At 36.5% G+C, this 17,361-nt stretch overlaps 2 protein-coding genes and 1 long non-coding RNA gene across 3 annotated transcripts in view; 1 reads left to right on the plus strand and 2 right to left on the minus strand.

Moving 5' to 3' along the window:
• Positions 1–3,563: 3,563 nt before the first annotated feature.
• Positions 3,564–7,368, minus strand: LOC138911391 (uncharacterized). Its single transcript, XM_070210164.1, has 2 exons — positions 6,477–7,368; positions 3,564–6,401 (listed from the first exon to the last, which is right to left on the minus strand). Exon 2 carries the CDS (start codon positions 6,274–6,276, stop codon positions 3,703–3,705), a length of 2,574 nt encoding a protein of 857 aa, XP_070066265.1. The 5' UTR covers positions 6,277–6,401; positions 6,477–7,368; the 3' UTR covers positions 3,564–3,702.
• A 43-nt stretch (positions 7,369–7,411) lies between these two features.
• The window catches only part of LOC138911392 (uncharacterized), a 69,564-nt gene continuing 59,614 nt past the window's right edge, over positions 7,412–17,361 (plus strand). The window contains exons 1-2 of the long non-coding RNA XR_011416974.1: positions 7,412–7,723; positions 13,613–13,665. This is a non-coding gene — a long non-coding RNA (uncharacterized lncRNA). The remainder of the gene's footprint in view (positions 7,724–13,612; positions 13,666–17,361) is intronic.
• Positions 12,563–13,135, minus strand: LOC6625776 (uncharacterized). The gene has a single exon (XM_002049090.4). The coding sequence runs from the start codon at positions 13,023–13,025 to the stop codon at positions 12,792–12,794; it is 234 nt and encodes a 77-aa protein (XP_002049126.1). The 5' UTR covers positions 13,026–13,135; the 3' UTR covers positions 12,563–12,791.

The raw sequence follows: 17,361 nt of genomic DNA on the forward strand, positions 1-17,361 counted from the left end.
CCGCACAATTTATGAACATTATTATCGAGTGGAAAACCAAAAAAGCAGAAGACGTAGAAAAAGAAGAGACAACCCAAGACCGAATGCGAAACCAGCCGAAAACAATGCGCTGCAACAAATTTGGTGTTGGGAAAATTTGTTCGCAATTTGTATGAAAATGTTCATTTGAAATTCTTGTCGCATGCGAATTATCATTCCGTTTTCTATGTTTATATTTGCCGTAAAAGCCCAAATAACTCGATATAATGCGTTGGCTCTTAAAAATTGCATTAAATATGCATTAAAATTGCCAACGCATCGGATATCATATAATAAAATATTAAAATTGATGCAAGTGAATGGAGTAAACGACTAGCAGATATGCTGTAGAAATATGCTTACAAATATTTCTTTGTTATGGGAGACTGTAAGTAGTTGGAAATGTTAAACTTAAGATTTATGTTGCTTTTCTCGGCAAGAGTCTGCATACCAAATTTGCTGACCCTAGGCCTAAGGGTTGCTGAGTTCCATGAGGTCAATTGGCCAAAAGGTCAACAGGATCAACTCAATTGATCTTGCAGTTTGGACAAACTCTTAATAACAGTTTCTTCTATTCACTTGATGACAAAGGACATGATTAGGGCAGCAGCCTATCATGCCCCTTCACAACTTCCTCAGGCACAGGGTATTCAAATATACAAGACGTGCGCATTCGTTCGATATTCCGTGAGCATCACGAAATTGTGGCTTGAGTTAAATGACATTTTGGCAAATGAATGCATTAAATTTTGCAGTCTCTCTTAAGGCTTTGATTTATGCATAATTTATGCTTGATTTTCAATCGTAATTTGCAATTGATTTAATCAACATTTTAGACAATTAGACAGACATATTTGTGATTGTTTAACTATTTACATTGTTGTCATTTATTTTATTATCAATCGACAATTGTTTGTGGTTCTTTTGCCCTTGGGAATGGACTCTTTGTTTGAACAGAGATGAAGTTTTATTGTTTGTGGATATTTTTTTTTATTTATTTAATGTAATTGCAAACAAAATTGTAGATAACTTTTCATTGCAAAAACTATCTAAATATCTGCTTATTTCAAAGAAATTTGCTCTAAAAAGTCCTCTTAAAAATGTTTAAGTTTTATTTACACCCGAATCTTAACTTTTCCAAAAAAAAATATTCAAAAAGTTCTGCCTCATAAAATGTATTCTTCTAAGATCTCAGAGAGACGAACTGAAAAATGTATTGCGCGAATTTATTGAAATTTGTTAATATATATATATATATATATATATATTTTTTTTTTAATTGCAGGTAAAAACAAAAATTGTAAAAATTGTAATAAGTAATAATAAATTATAAAAGAAGAGTTTCATAAGCCAGCTATATGATATAGTGGTCCGATAATAAAACTTATAAATGCCGAGTTTGCTCAAGATATCAAAAACCATAAACAAAATGTTTATTCATACAAGAACTTCATTTTAGACCGATCGTTCCTATAGCAGCTATATGATATAGTAGTTCGATCCAGCTGGTTTTATTGACATATGTGCTGCGTGCAAAAGAAAAAGGGACTTCTGCAAAGTTTCATTAAGATAGCTTTAAAACTGAGAGACGGACATAGCTCTATCGACTTGGCGGATCAAGAATAGATATACTCTATGGGGTCGGAGATGTCGCCTACTATGCGTTACACATTTCACGACAAAATTATAATACCCTCTGCAAGGGTATAAAAATCATTCATGTTTTTGCGTTAACTCTTCCAAAAACTTAGTGCCAAAGTTCTGCCCCTTCAAGGGTATTCCTTTAAGATTGCAAAAGGGTCTATATATTCTCATATATCATAAGGGATGGAACAGAAATTAGTCACTTCCCCTCAAGCCCCACAAAATCTCCGTCCAATTAAGCATTTAAAACCAAACAACCAAATCGAACTCCTTCATTAGCAAACATTGCGAAACATGTTGTCAAGACTCTAACTTGGGGCACATTTTGGGGGCACATTTCATTTATGTGTGCCATAAATACTTGTACGAAACTTTGAACGCGACATGAAAATTAAGCAACGACCACGCCCCCGTTAGACAGACGCCCTAATGTGCGCTGTCTGCACCGGCAGCAAATAAAAATTGTAGCTTAAACGCATGAAATCACACAAAGATACTCAAAATTTGAGCATACAAAAAAAGGCATGGGAGTCTGCGGCAAGGACAGAATGTTCTGCGAGGCACACACAGATACACACACACACACACACACACACACAGAGTCAACTACCCTGCGGCAAAGCAAAACTCTACAGTTTATGACGCAGTAGGCCAATGTTCCGGTCTCATAAATATAAAAATTAGTTGCTGGTCAGTTAGCAAGTGGGTGGCTAAAAGGCCAGACGGGCGCGGTGGGTTGGCCAGGGGGGTGAGAACCTTTGAGCGTGGCATCGTGTGGGCGGCCCAGACGACGCTTGGCTCGAAGGCTACGGTGGCCGCCCCACAATTAATTAATTAGTTCAGTTGACAAAAATTGGTGGGGACGGTCGAGCGGCTTGGACCGGGCAGCTGGTTGGGCAGCTGTGCGGCGGGACTACTGTGGTTAGCCCCGGCGCGTGTTTATGATGGCAACTCTGACTGGGTCGACCAGTGTGTGCACGTGTGTGTGTGTGCATGTGTGTGTGTGTGTGTGTGGTGAGCCATAATATAGTTTCAGCTATGTGTTTACACGAAATCACTTTCTGTGCATTGTGCAAAGAAACAAAGAGAGAGAGAGAGAGAGAGAGAGTGAGCGTGAAATAGCAGCGAAAACAAAATGCAACTTTGAATTCCGTTACATTTTATGCGCTGTGTATTTGTTATTGGTGTGTGCTGACAGCTAATCAATTTTTCAGCTAATTGTGGCTATTTTATGAGGTCGTCAGCCGAAAACAGCTAATGCATCATATTTTGTCATCTTAACGATAAGTACTAGCAGCCGTGTTTGCTGTGCTCAGAGAGCTAATTTAGCTATTTTTGGCTATTTTTAACAGTGCACTCAGCTACTGTTTTGCAACTGGCAGCGGTAGTGAGCGAACATTGTGAAGGCTTTCGATCTGAGCTGCACATATCGCCGGTAGAGAGCGCTTACGCAGAGAGCGCTCGTGTATTAGGCTGGTGTGAGCGCAAACGGCTGCTGGCTTGCCATTGGCGCTAATGCTTTTGATCCCGTTATGATAGATATGCAGTCTAACAGCAGAGAACACTTTTGCTAGGAGCGAGCATTTTGCATAGCACGAGCATGTGCGAGAGTTGTTACTGTATTAGTGTGAATGCCAGCATAGATGCCAGCTTAATGAGATAATTTAGTTTGTGCGCGTCTGTCCTGCTGATCTGTCGTATTCTTTTCGCGCGTATGCTAACTTTCATTTTTAGTTTTATATGTGCTAATTATTATCTGATCTTACAAAGTGCGGTGATGTGTTTTATGTTATATGTTGATCTGTGTTCCATCTTCTATTTATAGAAATATATTATTTTATTATTTATTTGTTGGCTGGCTCGAGGTCCGTGTTTGTTAAAACAAACAATGAAAAACAATTTTATTCAATTCTCTTCCGATATATTTCGGTTGCACATCGGCAAACCGTCTTCAGGGCACTAACACCAAGATACAAAAAACAATTAACAATTATAATACAATAAATTAAACATTATTTCGAACATTTTACATACATTATTTTACACGTCTGCGCTTTTTGACGTGGAGATTGTTACTGAGGTTGTTTGACTGTTTAAGAGGTGTCTGTACAAGTGAGCGCAATTTTCTGTGTCTGTCTTGTAGTTTAGTCGTTTGTAGGTTGGTGTGTTAATTATGTGTAGCATTTCCAATGTGTGTCGCTTGTTATAGTGTTGTTCTTGTTGTAAGATTGTTGTTTCATCAAAATTTGGTGTGTGGTTGCTTCTTATACAATGGGTCATAAGTGCTGTTTTCTGTATATTATTTTGATGTCTTAGTTTGAAGTCCGATTTATGTTGACTAATCCTTGTTTTTAGCTTCGATTTTGTTGTACCTATGTAGACACTATTGCACTTGTTGTTGTTATCCCCGCCACATGGTATTTGGTAAACGACGTTGCTTTTTTCGATCATCGGGATTTTCGACTTTATCTTGTTGAAGAATTTTTGTAATGTATTCGTCGGTTTGTGTGCTACTTTTATATCTTGTTTGTTATAACAGTCTGAGTTTGTGAGGCGTTCTGATAGTCGTGGTACATATATTAGTGATTTGTATATTTTAGCAGGTTCTGTTGGCTTTTTTCTTTCGATTTGTCGTCTTTTTAATAATGTTTTGATTATATTTGGGGGGAAGTCATTTTTGGTCAAAAGTTCTTTGATTTCATGTTCAATTTCTTTGTGGTATATTGTGTCCGATATTTTCATCATTCTATTCATACAGCCTAGTGCTGTATTGATTATCATACTCTTTGGGTGGTTTGAATTGAAGTTGAGTATTCGTCCGGAGGCTATGGGTTTCCTATACCACTTTATTTTGAGTGTGTTGTCCATTCTGCTTACAATAGAGTCTAAAAATGGTAATTTCCCGTCCTTTTCTAATTCCATTGTAAATTTTATCTGTTTGTGGAAGGAATTCAATTCTTTTAGAATATTTTCCACGTCTATTTTGTTCGTTATGGCAAAAAGGTCATCTACATATTTGGTCAAGAGTCTTGGTTTTATTTTTAATTTATCTGTAATCTTGTCCAACAGTTCCTCCATTAATATATCTGCGATTACTGGGGAAGCCGGTGATCCCATTGGCATTCCCTTAAGTTGTGTGTATATTTTGTCTTCGTATTTGAAATATCTGTTTTCCTGTATGCAAAATCTAACTATGTCCATAAATAGTTGTTTCGGTATATTCGTGTGCTCTTCTAATTTGGTCCATTTTTGTCTTATTGTGTCAAGTGCTAATTCTATTGGTATGCTGGGAAATAAGGATACTACGTCAAAAGATACTAATGTTTCCTCTTCTCTAATCTGGGAGTTGTTGACTCTGTCTTTAAAATCTACCGCGTTCTTGATGTTGTACCTAGAGTCCATTGTCAGATTTTTTAATATTTGTATTATATATTTGCACAGCCCGTAAGATGGAGATCCTATGGAAGAACATATTGGTCTCAGTGGAGTTCCTTCCTTGTGTATTTTTGGTAGTCCATATATCCTCGGAGGTACCGCTGTTGTTGTAGTCATCTTATTTCTTTCGTCCTTTGAAATAAGACCCATCTTGAATAATTGTGCTACGAAGGTGTTATTCTTTGTCTGTAGTCTTGATGTCGGATCCAGTCTCAATGTTCTATACGCGCATAAGTCGTCTAAAATATTTGTCATTTTATTTTTATATTCATCCTCATCCATTGCTACGGTTTTGTTGCCCTTATCCGACGATAGAATTTTAATATTTATATTTTCTTTCAGTAATTTTCGTGTCTGTTCCACTGTGTCCAGTATTGCTCGATCCCTACTGTTTTGGTTGTTCTTGGTTTTATGCTCTTTGACTAACAAAGAGAATTTTGTGCGCGCCGACTCTTGTGTTTCCTTTTCTTTTATTGTTTGCACTAGCTCCTCACCGTCTGCGATGTATTTCAAGAGAGGAAAATCTCTCTTGCTGATTGGGAGAGCGAACTTCGGCCCTTTTGCGAGTAACGCTACGACGTTTGGCGGGAATTCTATTTTTGTTTTGTTTACAAACCACTCTCTTTGCGTGTTGTTATCCGCTAAGGCTAGGTTCCGTTGATCTCGTAACTTATCGTGTTTCGTTTCTTGTCTTTTCTTGAGTGTTGTTGTTATTTTGTTTTCTATATTTCTCTCGCTCTCAAAAAACGCTTTTGCGTCATCTGTGGTCATCAGTTGTTCTATGTTTGTTTTTGCTTTTTCCATATGTTTTGTTTGTTCTTGTAATAGGTTGTGTTTGTGTTTTATAAGTAAGTTTAATATTTTGGTATGGTAAAAATGTGTGTGTCTAGTCAATGTTCTTGTTATGTCAGGGTGGGTTTTATTGTCAGTGGTCAGTATGGTCAAATGCTGTGTCAAGTTTTTGATGAAGTTAGGTATTAAATTTGATTTTCTACATTTTAACAAAAATTTTAAACTAGATTTAAGTTTAGTTAATTTTACCAGTGTTAGTTGGAATTTATTAATTGTTCTTTTCGAATCCTTGTATTTAGTTTTTATTTTTGCGTAGCTCATGTTGGTTGCTGTGCATACGGCGTGCCTTCCGTTGATATTTATTGATGGCTCTGGCGACCTTTCCATATTTCAATATTTATTTGTTGGCTGGCTCGAGGTCCGTGTTTGTTAAAACAAACAATGAAAAACAATTTTATTCAATTCTCTTCCGATATATTTCGGTTGCACATCGGCAAACCGTCTTCAGGGCACTAACACCAAGATACAAAAAACAATTAACAATTATAATACAATAAATTAAACATTATTTCGAACATTTTACATACATTATTTTACACGTCTGCGCTTTTTGACGTGGAGATTGTTACTGAGGTTGTTTGACTGTTTAAGAGGTGTCTGTACAAGTGAGCGCAATTTTCTGTGTCTGTCTTGTAGTTTAGTCGTTTGTAGGTTGGTGTGTTAATTATGTGTAGCATTTCCAATGTGTGTCGCTTGTTATAGTGTTGTTCTTGTTGTAAGATTGTTGTTTCATCAAAATTTGGTGTGTGGTTGCTTCTTATACAATGGGTCATAAGTGCTGTTTTCTGTATATTATTTTGATGTCTTAGTTTGAAGTCCGATTTATGTTGACTAATCCTTGTTTTTAGCTTCGATTTTGTTGTACCTATGTAGACACTATTGCACTTGTTGTTGTTATCCCCGCCACATGGTATTTGGTAAACGACGTTGCTTTTTTCGATCATCGGGATTTTCGACTTTATCTTGTTGAAGAATTTTTGTAATGTATTCGTCGGTTTGTGTGCTACTTTTATATCTTGTTTGTTATAACAGTCTGAGTTTGTGAGGCGTTCTGATAGTCGTGGTACATATATTAGTGATTTGTATATTTTAGCAGGTTCTGTTGGCTTTTTTCTTTCGATTTGTCGTCTTTTTAATAATGTTTTGATTATATTTGGGGGGAAGTCATTTTTGGTCAAAAGTTCTTTGATTTCATGTTCAATTTCTTTGTGGTATATTGTGTCCGATATTTTCATCATTCTATTCATACAGCCTAGTGCTGTATTGATTATCATACTCTTTGGGTGGTTTGAATTGAAGTTGAGTATTCGTCCGGAGGCTATGGGTTTCCTATACCACTTTATTTTGAGTGTGTTGTCCATTCTGCTTACAATAGAGTCTAAAAATGGTAATTTCCCGTCCTTTTCTAATTCCATTGTAAATTTTATCTGTTTGTGGAAGGAATTCAATTCTTTTCTGAAGACGGTTTGCCGATGTGCAACCGAAATATATCGGAAGAGAATTGAATAAAATTGTTTTTCATTGTTTGTTTTAACAAACACGGACCTCGAGCCAGCCAACAAATAAATATTGAAATATGGAAAGGTCGCCAGAGCCATCAATATTATTTTATTGTTTAACAAAGTGTCGGCTTTTTTCAATAGTGCAGAGCTTTTTCATGCAAAAGAAAAAATGGCGCGAAAGTGTGTGTGTGTGTGAGTGAGTGTTCTCTTAGTTTAGCTACTCTTTAAGTAAAGCTTTTGTGAGTGAAGTTGAAGCAAGAATAAAACACGAGGTAAGTTAACCTTATGTTACATTTCTTGAGTTCTTTTGAAACTGAAATGCTGCAAAATTAGTTTGTTTAAACAATTCACGATTTTCTGTACACATAAACGGGGCCTATAATTATGTATAAATATATGTGTCTCTCACACACTGTTAAGTCCAATATGTGTGTGTGTGTGTGTGTGCGTGGGTATGTGTGTCACTTTGTGTGTCATTTTAGTCAAGGGTCATGTGGCATGCGGCCAACTGTTTTCATAAGCGTAGCAAATATTTTCACAAGCCCAATTAGTGGACAACCCCAGCTGACCGCTGACCACACAGCTGCCGAGAGTTGTTGTTCCTGTTGTTGTTCCTTTTGTTGTTGTTGTTGTTGCTTCAGCCAAGGACTCAGTTCAAGACCGAGCCCGAGTCTGAGTTGGCATCCGTGTCCTTGTGGCCATCTTCAGCTAGCATACACTTCTGTAGGGCTATTTGCAGGGGCTGTGCCCCTCCTGCTGAGTTCTAAAAATTAATAAAAGTGCAAAACTTTCTTCTTTTCTTCTTTCTTTCTTTCGTTCTGTTCTGTTCGCCAGCTTTTTGGTCTCGTTTTGTGTGTGTGTGTGTGTTTTTTTTTGTCCTTTTTGTCAACGCGCCTCGTGTGCAACATACTTGCGAACAAAAGTGAAAAAGCCAAAAGCAATAAAGTTTTCAATTGTTTCTCTCGCACTCCACTATGCAATGCGGTTCCTTTTTTTTTTGCTAATACCCTAACACTGGGCACTTGCATTTTGCTGTGTGAAATACGCATATTAATTTATTTTATTAATTATAGTAAATCATAAATTATAATAATAATATATAACTAAAAAATTATAATTACATTAACAACAATAAAATTAATCTGTTTGAGGAGCCTTTCGATTTTATCATTAGTCGATTTTGCTTTGGACTCAAGGATTGCAAACTTGTTCCTCCTTCCATACTTTAACCTGTTGAGAATTTTTACCGTTCGCATTCGTGATAATGTATAAAAGGGCTTGCCCCTTCTTCGATGCTTTAACTTATTGAGAATTTTTAGAAAATAATTCAGTCTTTGCTTTTGCGCTTCTCGCTTTAAGGGTATTTGCAATTGTACTTTTCTAACTTCACTCGTCTTTCTAGCAATATTGTTTTTTATTTTTTGTCAGGTTTATTTTTGGCTATTTTTTCAGCTATAGTTTTCTTGTAGTCGTTGGCTTCAAAGTTTTTAACTGGCGCTGACTTTAAGTGCAATTCAGTGCCGAGGCAAAAGCGAAAAAATGCTAAAAACTTTTGCCCACTTGCAACTGACTTTGTTTTTTGCTGTACTGCGTTGTTGTTGTTTTTTCTTGTGGCTGCCACATTTCGTTTTGTATTTTGCAGTTTAAAAACGCATTGCCAAATGTGTCACACAGAAGTTGCCGTTGCCGTTGTTGTTGTTGTTGTTGCTGTTGGTTTGGTGCTTGGCAAGTGACACAATAGCAGCTTGCAACAAGCGGGTGAGGTGTGTTGATGAAGGGGGGAGCTAACTGTTCGGTATGCGGTTGCTTTGTCTTATGCATTGCACATTTTGCACTTGACATAAAACAAAAGGCACCGTAACTTGGACGCCCTGTAGAGCCCGTGTCGAACGGCACTTAGCGGGTCAGCCCTACTGGGCGGGAGCGGATCCAAAGCACCCCCCTCAACGCACCCCTAGAGGGACAGAGGCATGCCACAAAGAGAGAATGCCAAATGGAAACTGGGTTGAGCATTTTAATGGTGACATTCAGGCTTTTGAAATTTGTTTCTATTGTTGTTTTTAGTGTGAATGTAAAATGAAAAAAGAAAAGATGGAAAAATTTTGAATACAAATATGCTAGCAGAAATTACCCGGCTTCGCTCGAGCTGGAAGCATTTTTGAATACAAATATAAATAACAAGCAAAAATTACCCGGCGTCGATCGTATTAATTTAATATTAATGAAAATACAAGTTATATCAAAGTTGGGCGAGTAATTAATATTCGCTCTTTATAATATTGCAATAAGTTGTTAATTATTTCACTATAAAACAAATGAAAGTTCTTCCTTGTCTTGAAAATATCTCTCTTGTCTTTCAATGCTCTCAAAAGTGTGCTACACCAATATTGTGTTTATTGTTTTGTAAATCAAAGTTGAGCTTATGTGTAAAAGAAAACTTGCAATCAAATCACTTTTAATTACTTCTTTTGTATTATAAGCCCGCTTAAGATGATTAACCCAGCCGTTTGGCTCTTGAGAGATAGATAGATTCTCAGCTGACATTAACAAGCTGCGCTCTGACCAACTAGTTGGACATTGATAGCCTTAACATGGCCGTATTAAAATCGCCTGCCATGACGGATTTATTTTTAATGAGTCTCGGACTGAGCAAAAGTTAATGAGCCAGGCCCAACACAAAGGAGACGGCGCACAAGTCTTTCACGTGCGTAGCAAATAAATCATCATTGCCCGCAAAGGCAACAAATACAATTGCAATATTCTTGGGGGTTTTACCGGGCAGTGCTCAAATCCTGACAAATGAGCGAAAATTTCAGAGAGCAGAACATAAGATATTAACGTGCATTAACCGCCCCTCGGTCCACTGTTCGCTCCCCCCTTGTTCAGGCAAATGCATTAAGTCCCTGAGTAACTATATAAACTACAATACAAGCCCGTTGATGCTGCTGCATTGGCGTCAAATTTGCTGCTTCATTTATAAGGATTACAGCCCTTACAGCAAAAACTCATAACGAAATTACTTGCAGGAAATGCAACAAGCCCTGAGTATCAACTGTGTGCGGCATAGCCACCCTTAAGAGTCTTATGCGTAGGGGGTAGTTGAATTCTTGCTGACTTCTTCTCGTTAAACATTGACTTGCTTTTGTTTGCGTAGAACACGAATTATGCATTAGTTTCAACTTGTAGCGCATGATTAGATGTTTTTTGTATTTTCCTATTTGAGGGCTGTTGCTGACCCAAATGTATTCGCATAAGCTGCTGACATGTCCAAAGAAAACTGTGCACATATATGGCTAAGTAATATTGAGTCGAACTAAGCTGGGGCATCAATTAATTGATTTCTGGGATAAGTAGGTGATTATAATGCAACTGAAATAAGATGTTAAATGGAAAGAAGCGCGAATGAAAAAGAAATTAAATGTATATCTACAAATATACATATAAGAGAGAGCCCGTTGTGTGAGCGTCAGACTAGCAGGAGCGAAGTCGCCGGTTCAAAACTTCGCTGCTAGTTCGCTTCTATTTTATTTTTAATTGTTAAAATTTCTATTACTCTCAAAAAAAATATATTAAATAAAAAAAAAATAATTAAAAAAACATGAGAGCAAAATTAATTAATTAAAAATAAAAATTAAATTGTTATTACGCCCAAAAAATATATTTTAAAATCAAAATATTTTATATTTAATTAAAAACAATAATTCCGTTGATATTACTCTAAAAAAAATATGAATGAAAAAAAAAGAATAATTAAAAAAAAACTAAGGTGTACACTGCGCACAAAGTTTAGGGTTCGAACCTCCTAGGAAGTATGCCATCTATAAAATCTACATAAATATTAATCATAATAGTTTTTAATTTGCTGCATCATAACCATTATAACCAGCTGATAGATTTGCTCAAATGAGAGTTCATATTTCCAGCCATAACTTTGGCAACTGTCAAACAATTTATGTACTTGCAGCTTGGCAACTTTTTCTTTATTTTCTGGCACTACGAAGGCAAGCCCGAAAAAAAAAAACGAAAAGAGAAAAAAAAAACAAAGGAAAGAAATACAAACAACAAAAAAGCCCTTTCCAGTTAGCTGGCTTTTAATAAATATAAAGCGTTAATTTGCTGCATAATTGCGCCGCGCCACACCCAACCGCTCCACGTAGACCCTTCGTGTCTGGCAGTTCGTTTGCTCCTAGTTAAGTAGCACAGCCTCCTGCCCCGCGCGCACTCTACACCCACCCCTTGACTTGGCTCAAAGACAGTCAACCGTCAATGCCAGCGAACCGGCCTGCCCCGCACCCATTGCCGCCCCCTTTTTTCATGTCTTCAATGACAGTATTTCATTTTTCTTGTTGATGTTTTTCCCTGCACTCATTAAATCAAGTTAAAAAGGCATATAGCACCCGGCTGTTGTTGTTGTTGTTGTTGTTGCTGTTGGCCTGTTTCCGTTGTTAGCCAAGCTGTTCAAGTTGTCGTGGATGTGCTTCTGGTTTTGGCTGCTCGTTCTTATTACCAACGCCCTGTTCTTGCGGCCATGTCGAAGTCGAACGCACCAAATTTTCAAATAACATTTTACACAGCCCCCCCCAAAAAAGAACCGAAAGAGCAGCAAAGAGAAAGGACATAATGTCGCACTCTGGCTAAGACTGTACACGACTTGGCTTTAATTATTGTCATAACTTGTCATACTTGGGCGTTGGCTTTAATGCTCTAGCCGCAAAATGATATGGCTGAGAGCCAGCGACAGGCACTTAAACAAATTTCAAATGCGCATCTGCCTAATTGAAAGACTAACGACTCGGGCTCTACGTAGATTTTTTCCCAAGTGAATTTTAGCCTAGAAATAAGGCAAGTCGTAAATAATGTATTGAGAAGAACTCTATTAGTTGGATATAGGAATATGTCAATGCTTGGGTTGAGTTAGAACTGTGAAGAATTCGACGGGCTGGATATAGAAGGATATAGAGAGCTTCTAAGTTAGATTTGCCAGAAGAACTATCCTTTTTCTAATATTTAACATGCAGGAAGATTCAATTCTGGATTGAAAAAAACCGAGGTATTTACTCGACAACTAACTTTTCAATTAATATTATATGTATATTTATTCAAATTTTGATAAAATTTTAATTTAGTTATAATAAAGTTTGTTAGTTCTTTATATTATTTGCTCAAGATTTAAGGAAATTCATATAAGTTGTATCCAGGAGTTGCACTTGAGAATTAACGTATGGGCTTATTAATGGCATAATCCAGCACTTAACTTTTTTCAACTATATTTATTTAAATAAGAATTTCTTAAACACACTTAATTGTTGCACACGTTTTCTGAACAAGCATAACTCTTCATTAGGATATAACGCACAGGCCGCACTCTTCCAAGACACAGCAGGCGCCCAGCATAAGGCAGCAATCCATTTGTTCTCTCGTAGGACCATTATTTTCCTCCACGTAGACTGTTTGAGGCTGGGCGACGACGACGGCGGGCTGTGGATAGGCCGGTTGGCGTACTACTTCAATAACCTCCACCGGCGGTGGATAGTACGGATCGATGACATCCACTTGATAGCCCGGATTGTACATGATCCTTGCGTTTAAGTTCGGAGTGTGACTAACTAAATTTAATAACTAATTTATGTTATGCTGCACGGCGCAATAACTCGTTTCAACTAAAATTCCGGCTGGCTGAAAGGTTGTTCCAGGTAAACTCAGGCTACCCAATTTTTTGTTTTTTTATCTAAAGCCCCCGCATTTGATCAATGAGCTCAGATAATAAAACAGTTTTGTGTAAGTGTCAACCTATGTAGAGTACCCAGGGCACAGTGGCAGAATTTCAACGAATTATGATTCACTGTGATTTATCTATAGTTAATTTATATGTTGTTAATATAAGGCTTATATTTTAAACATGAAATATATAAACCCTGGATATCGAGCACAAAAAAAAAAAGATTTATTTAGTTTAATAAAGCTGTGCTTCGTCTTGGGCCAAGCTTGTTAATATTCGGTTCAGTTTGGCTCACTTCTGATTATGTGGCATGATTTTAGGACTTTTAAAATTCTTCTGGAAATTAAATAAAATTTGTAAGCTCTACTGTTGGCAATACTTTGAAAACATATATAAATCTTTATAAAATATATGATATTAATGATTTAATTATTTCTTGCAGAAAAATGACAGCCTGGGCTGCTAAAAGCCAGGCGGCTTTCAATTGCAGAAAGGGTAAGTGCCTGTTCATAATTAGAGCTAACTGTTATAGATATTCTATTGCACATCTTATATATCTTACTGTATAAAAGTTAAAAGTTACAAAAATAAGTAAACACGTTAAGATTTTATGCGTTTTACAATTTAAACATTTCTCAAACATTTTTTGTCGCCCTACTTACCACTGTGCGGCGCCTCGCGTGCAACAGTGCGTATGAGTAATATGGTTTGGGCTTTAGATAAACAGCAAGCAAAAGAAAAGTACACACAAATTACGCTGAATGGGTTACACAAACACACCAACCGCCCCGAACACAGCGAAACCCATGTCAAAGCCGCTGTTTGGCCAAAAGAAAAAAAAAAGCAACTTTTGGCTCTGCGGTTGCAATGCGAAAGACCTCAAAAGTCACATAAAATGTTTTATCAAATGGCAGCAGGCGGCACTTTTTGACACATTTTCGGTTTTATTGGCAAAGTGAAAAACATATAAATAATAACTTGGAATGTGTGCTAAGTTTTTGGGCAAGTGGATGGCTATGCCAAAAGGGCTGCCATAAAACTACAAATTTTTGCGGTTTGTGTGGGCGTGTGTGCGCATGTATGTGTGTGTGTTTGGGTGTTATTAAATTTGGCTTTTTATTGGAGCCGGCCAAAAACATTGAGATTTATGCAAGACAATATGTTGCCCGAGCTCAACCACAGTTCGTGTACCAAAAACATTATTTATAACAAATCGTAAAATTTTATTGCACGAAAAAAGTGTGTGTGTGTTTGGCTTGTGTTTGTGTGTTTGGCTTAGTGTGTGTGTGTGTGTGTGAGTGTGTATTTCACAAGCCCGACAAAGCCATAGAAACTTAATTTAACGTAAAGCATTAAAGGATTTGCAGCGCCTTTGTTTGAAGTTCTCATTGTTGCTACTCTTTTTGTTCTTCGTCTCCTTCTTCTTCTTCTTGTCAAATGTTGCGCTACATTATCGTGCAACAGCAACAACAATCGCCACAGCCGCAGCAACAGGGCAAGCAGGGGCAACAGCAACAGCCCTTATCCTTGGGCGGCGGCTGTTGCACAATGACCGTTGTGGGACCCGCTGGTGGCGGCACATTTATCACCTCAACACGTGTGCGATGATCCATTTCTGAACTGTGTGCTTATGTTTATATTTGTTATTTTACACAAGTCGCGCTCGAGTGGACAGACGTTGCTGCACGTTGCACAGACCGTTCTATACTACATGTAATGCCAGATCGCTCTATTATAGCTTTACTCTTGCCAATCTCGGTAGTTTTTTATTTATTTTTGTTTTTTGTATATTCATGTGAGCGTTGCACACTTTGAGAGCCTTATCTGTAGATAAAACAATATCACGCTCTTATCGCTGCGGGTGGACAAGTGAGCCGTGCTATCTGCACCAATTGTATTAATATTTCTTATAAAAAAAAGCTAGCACATACGTAGTTTTTTAAAAAATAGGGCCGCGTTAAAAGAACTAATTCCAGTGAACGGGCAAAGTGGCTTCGATCTCTTTTGTGGTATAAAATACTACTAAAAACAAATTTGGATGCAGCTGGTTTTAGATTATGTCTATTTTAGCTATATAATTTCTTTAGCTATATAATTTCTATATAGTTCGCGATCAAAGTACGTCAAATATACTTTTATTATTATTTATTAAACTTATTAGATATTGTGTTTATATGTTTTTTATTTTTTATTTATTAATTTTGTTTTAATAAAAAACATCTTCTTTATTTTTTTTAATTTATTTAGATAATTTAATTATTAATTTAATTTAATAATATATTAGAAATTGAGTTTATATGTTTTTACATTTTTATTAGCTTTTTTTAAATATTTGTTTCCTTTTATTCTTTTATGTTGTTTATTTAGCAGTTTTTTCTTCATTCTTTTTTCTTTATAAATTTATTTTTAGTTTTTATGTATTTAATTGGCTTTGTTTTGTATATTTTATTTTAATTTGTTTATTTTCAATTTTTTAAATATTTATTTCTATTATCTATCTATTATCTATTATCTTCTATTTTGTTAATTTATTTCTACAAAATATTAGGTTTATGTTTAATTATTATTTTTGTTTTATTATAAAAAATGTAAACATAAAAACAACTTTGCTCTCATTTATTTCTTCGCAGTTATATTTAATTAATTGTTTCAATTTTTTAAACATATTTATTGAGATTAAGCTTTAGCATATTGAACAAGCAATAATTATTATTAAACATTGGATTTTGGGGCTTTTTAAAAGATGAATATTGATGTACTTACATAATTACTTAAGTATTTTTTGTTGAGCCGGGAGGCGGGCCAAGTAGTTGATGGATTACAACCGTAAAAGTTCTAATCAACTCTACTAAATGGTCTATAAATCCAGGGCCTATAGAGGGTCATGCTATGAGTCAGAGCGTACAATGGAACTCTTATCATATAAGTTTTTTGACAGTTTGTGAGTGTTCGATTGTGTCGAGTGGCCTAACGCAACTGTAACGTAAATTTTAAATATTTTTTTAAGGGTTGAACTCTTGATTCTATATAAGGAGAAACTTAAACAAATATGGGCTGCAGCAAGCCTAAATTAAAGTATATATCCAATTATATGTAACCAACTTGTCATCAACTGCTAACAGCGGTAAGGCTAGATCTAAATATAAATAGATATGTAAATGTGTAGCTGACTTACTTCTACCAGCATTCAAAACTAGCCAAAATTCCCAAAACATTTGCTACACCTAAGCCCCAGTTTAAGCAAGCTAATCTGTAATAATGCAATATACAAATATATCTCATCGAGTGACTCACATTTAAGACTATCTATGAGTATCTAACAATGTGTGTTGCCCAAATGGAACATATAACGGCTAATTATATTATATCTTATCTAAACGGATTATCATGCAGCTATCGAAAACTATCCAGAAGTACGCAATTTACATGCAGAATGGAGCACAGCATTCAATTTATAATGCCAGTAAGAAGAGGAGTTCTATCGCAATGCCAGATCTCAATTAAAAATTTTACACACAACTAGGGGTAGTAAGGTAGTAAGGTGGGAAAAAGGGCAGTTGGTGGGAGAAATGAAATTAATAAAAATATATTTTTGAGCGCGCAATGGTGATGATAATTAGTGTACGTGATTCTATTTACTTGAGCAGCAGCAGCAGCACCCAAAAACCTTTGCAAGAAAAAAAATACTTCCCGCCCTCTCAAATAAAAGGGGTGCTTTGCGTCAACGTTGATGTTGTGGCTGCATCAAATTGTGTGTGTGCTTGTGTGTGTGTGTGGAATGATATGCGCGTAAAAAATATAGTACGTGTGTGCGTGACAATGGCAACAACGTGCGATGACAGGACTGAGACTTTGAACCTGCAGGGTTTCGGAGAACTGGGGAGCATTTGGGGCCTGGTCGGGTGTCAAAAATGAAACAACGCCTGTTCAGAATTTTAAAATAAGCAAATGAGCTTGCGCCAGAAGTAAGCAACAGCGACAGCAACAACAACAACAACAACAACAGTAAGCCCCATAAATATTTATAAACTTTTGCCTGTCATATAAATACAGGGTCATTAGTTGCTTGCACACCTTTCGCTCCCACTAGGCAGAGCCCCGGCTGGACAATAAAATCCAACTAGACGGTCATTTAAATGTTTGCGGCTCTACCTCGAACTGACAGCAGCTCGATGGAGCTTATTAGTTTAC

This window comes from Drosophila virilis, chromosome 5 (assembly GCF_030788295.1).
Source record: "Drosophila virilis strain 15010-1051.87 chromosome 5, Dvir_AGI_RSII-ME, whole genome shotgun sequence".
In the NCBI taxonomy this organism is placed as follows: Eukaryota; Metazoa; Arthropoda; class Insecta; order Diptera; family Drosophilidae; genus Drosophila; species Drosophila virilis.

Excerpts from the sequence above, each read along its gene's own strand:
- LOC138911391 (XM_070210164.1), bottom strand. The coding sequence starts at position 6,276 with ATGGAAAGGTCGCCAGAGCCATCAATAAATATCAACGGAAGGCACGCC.
- LOC6625776 (XM_002049090.4), bottom strand. The coding sequence starts at position 13,025 with ATGTACAATCCGGGCTATCAAGTGGATGTCATCGATCCGTACTATCCA.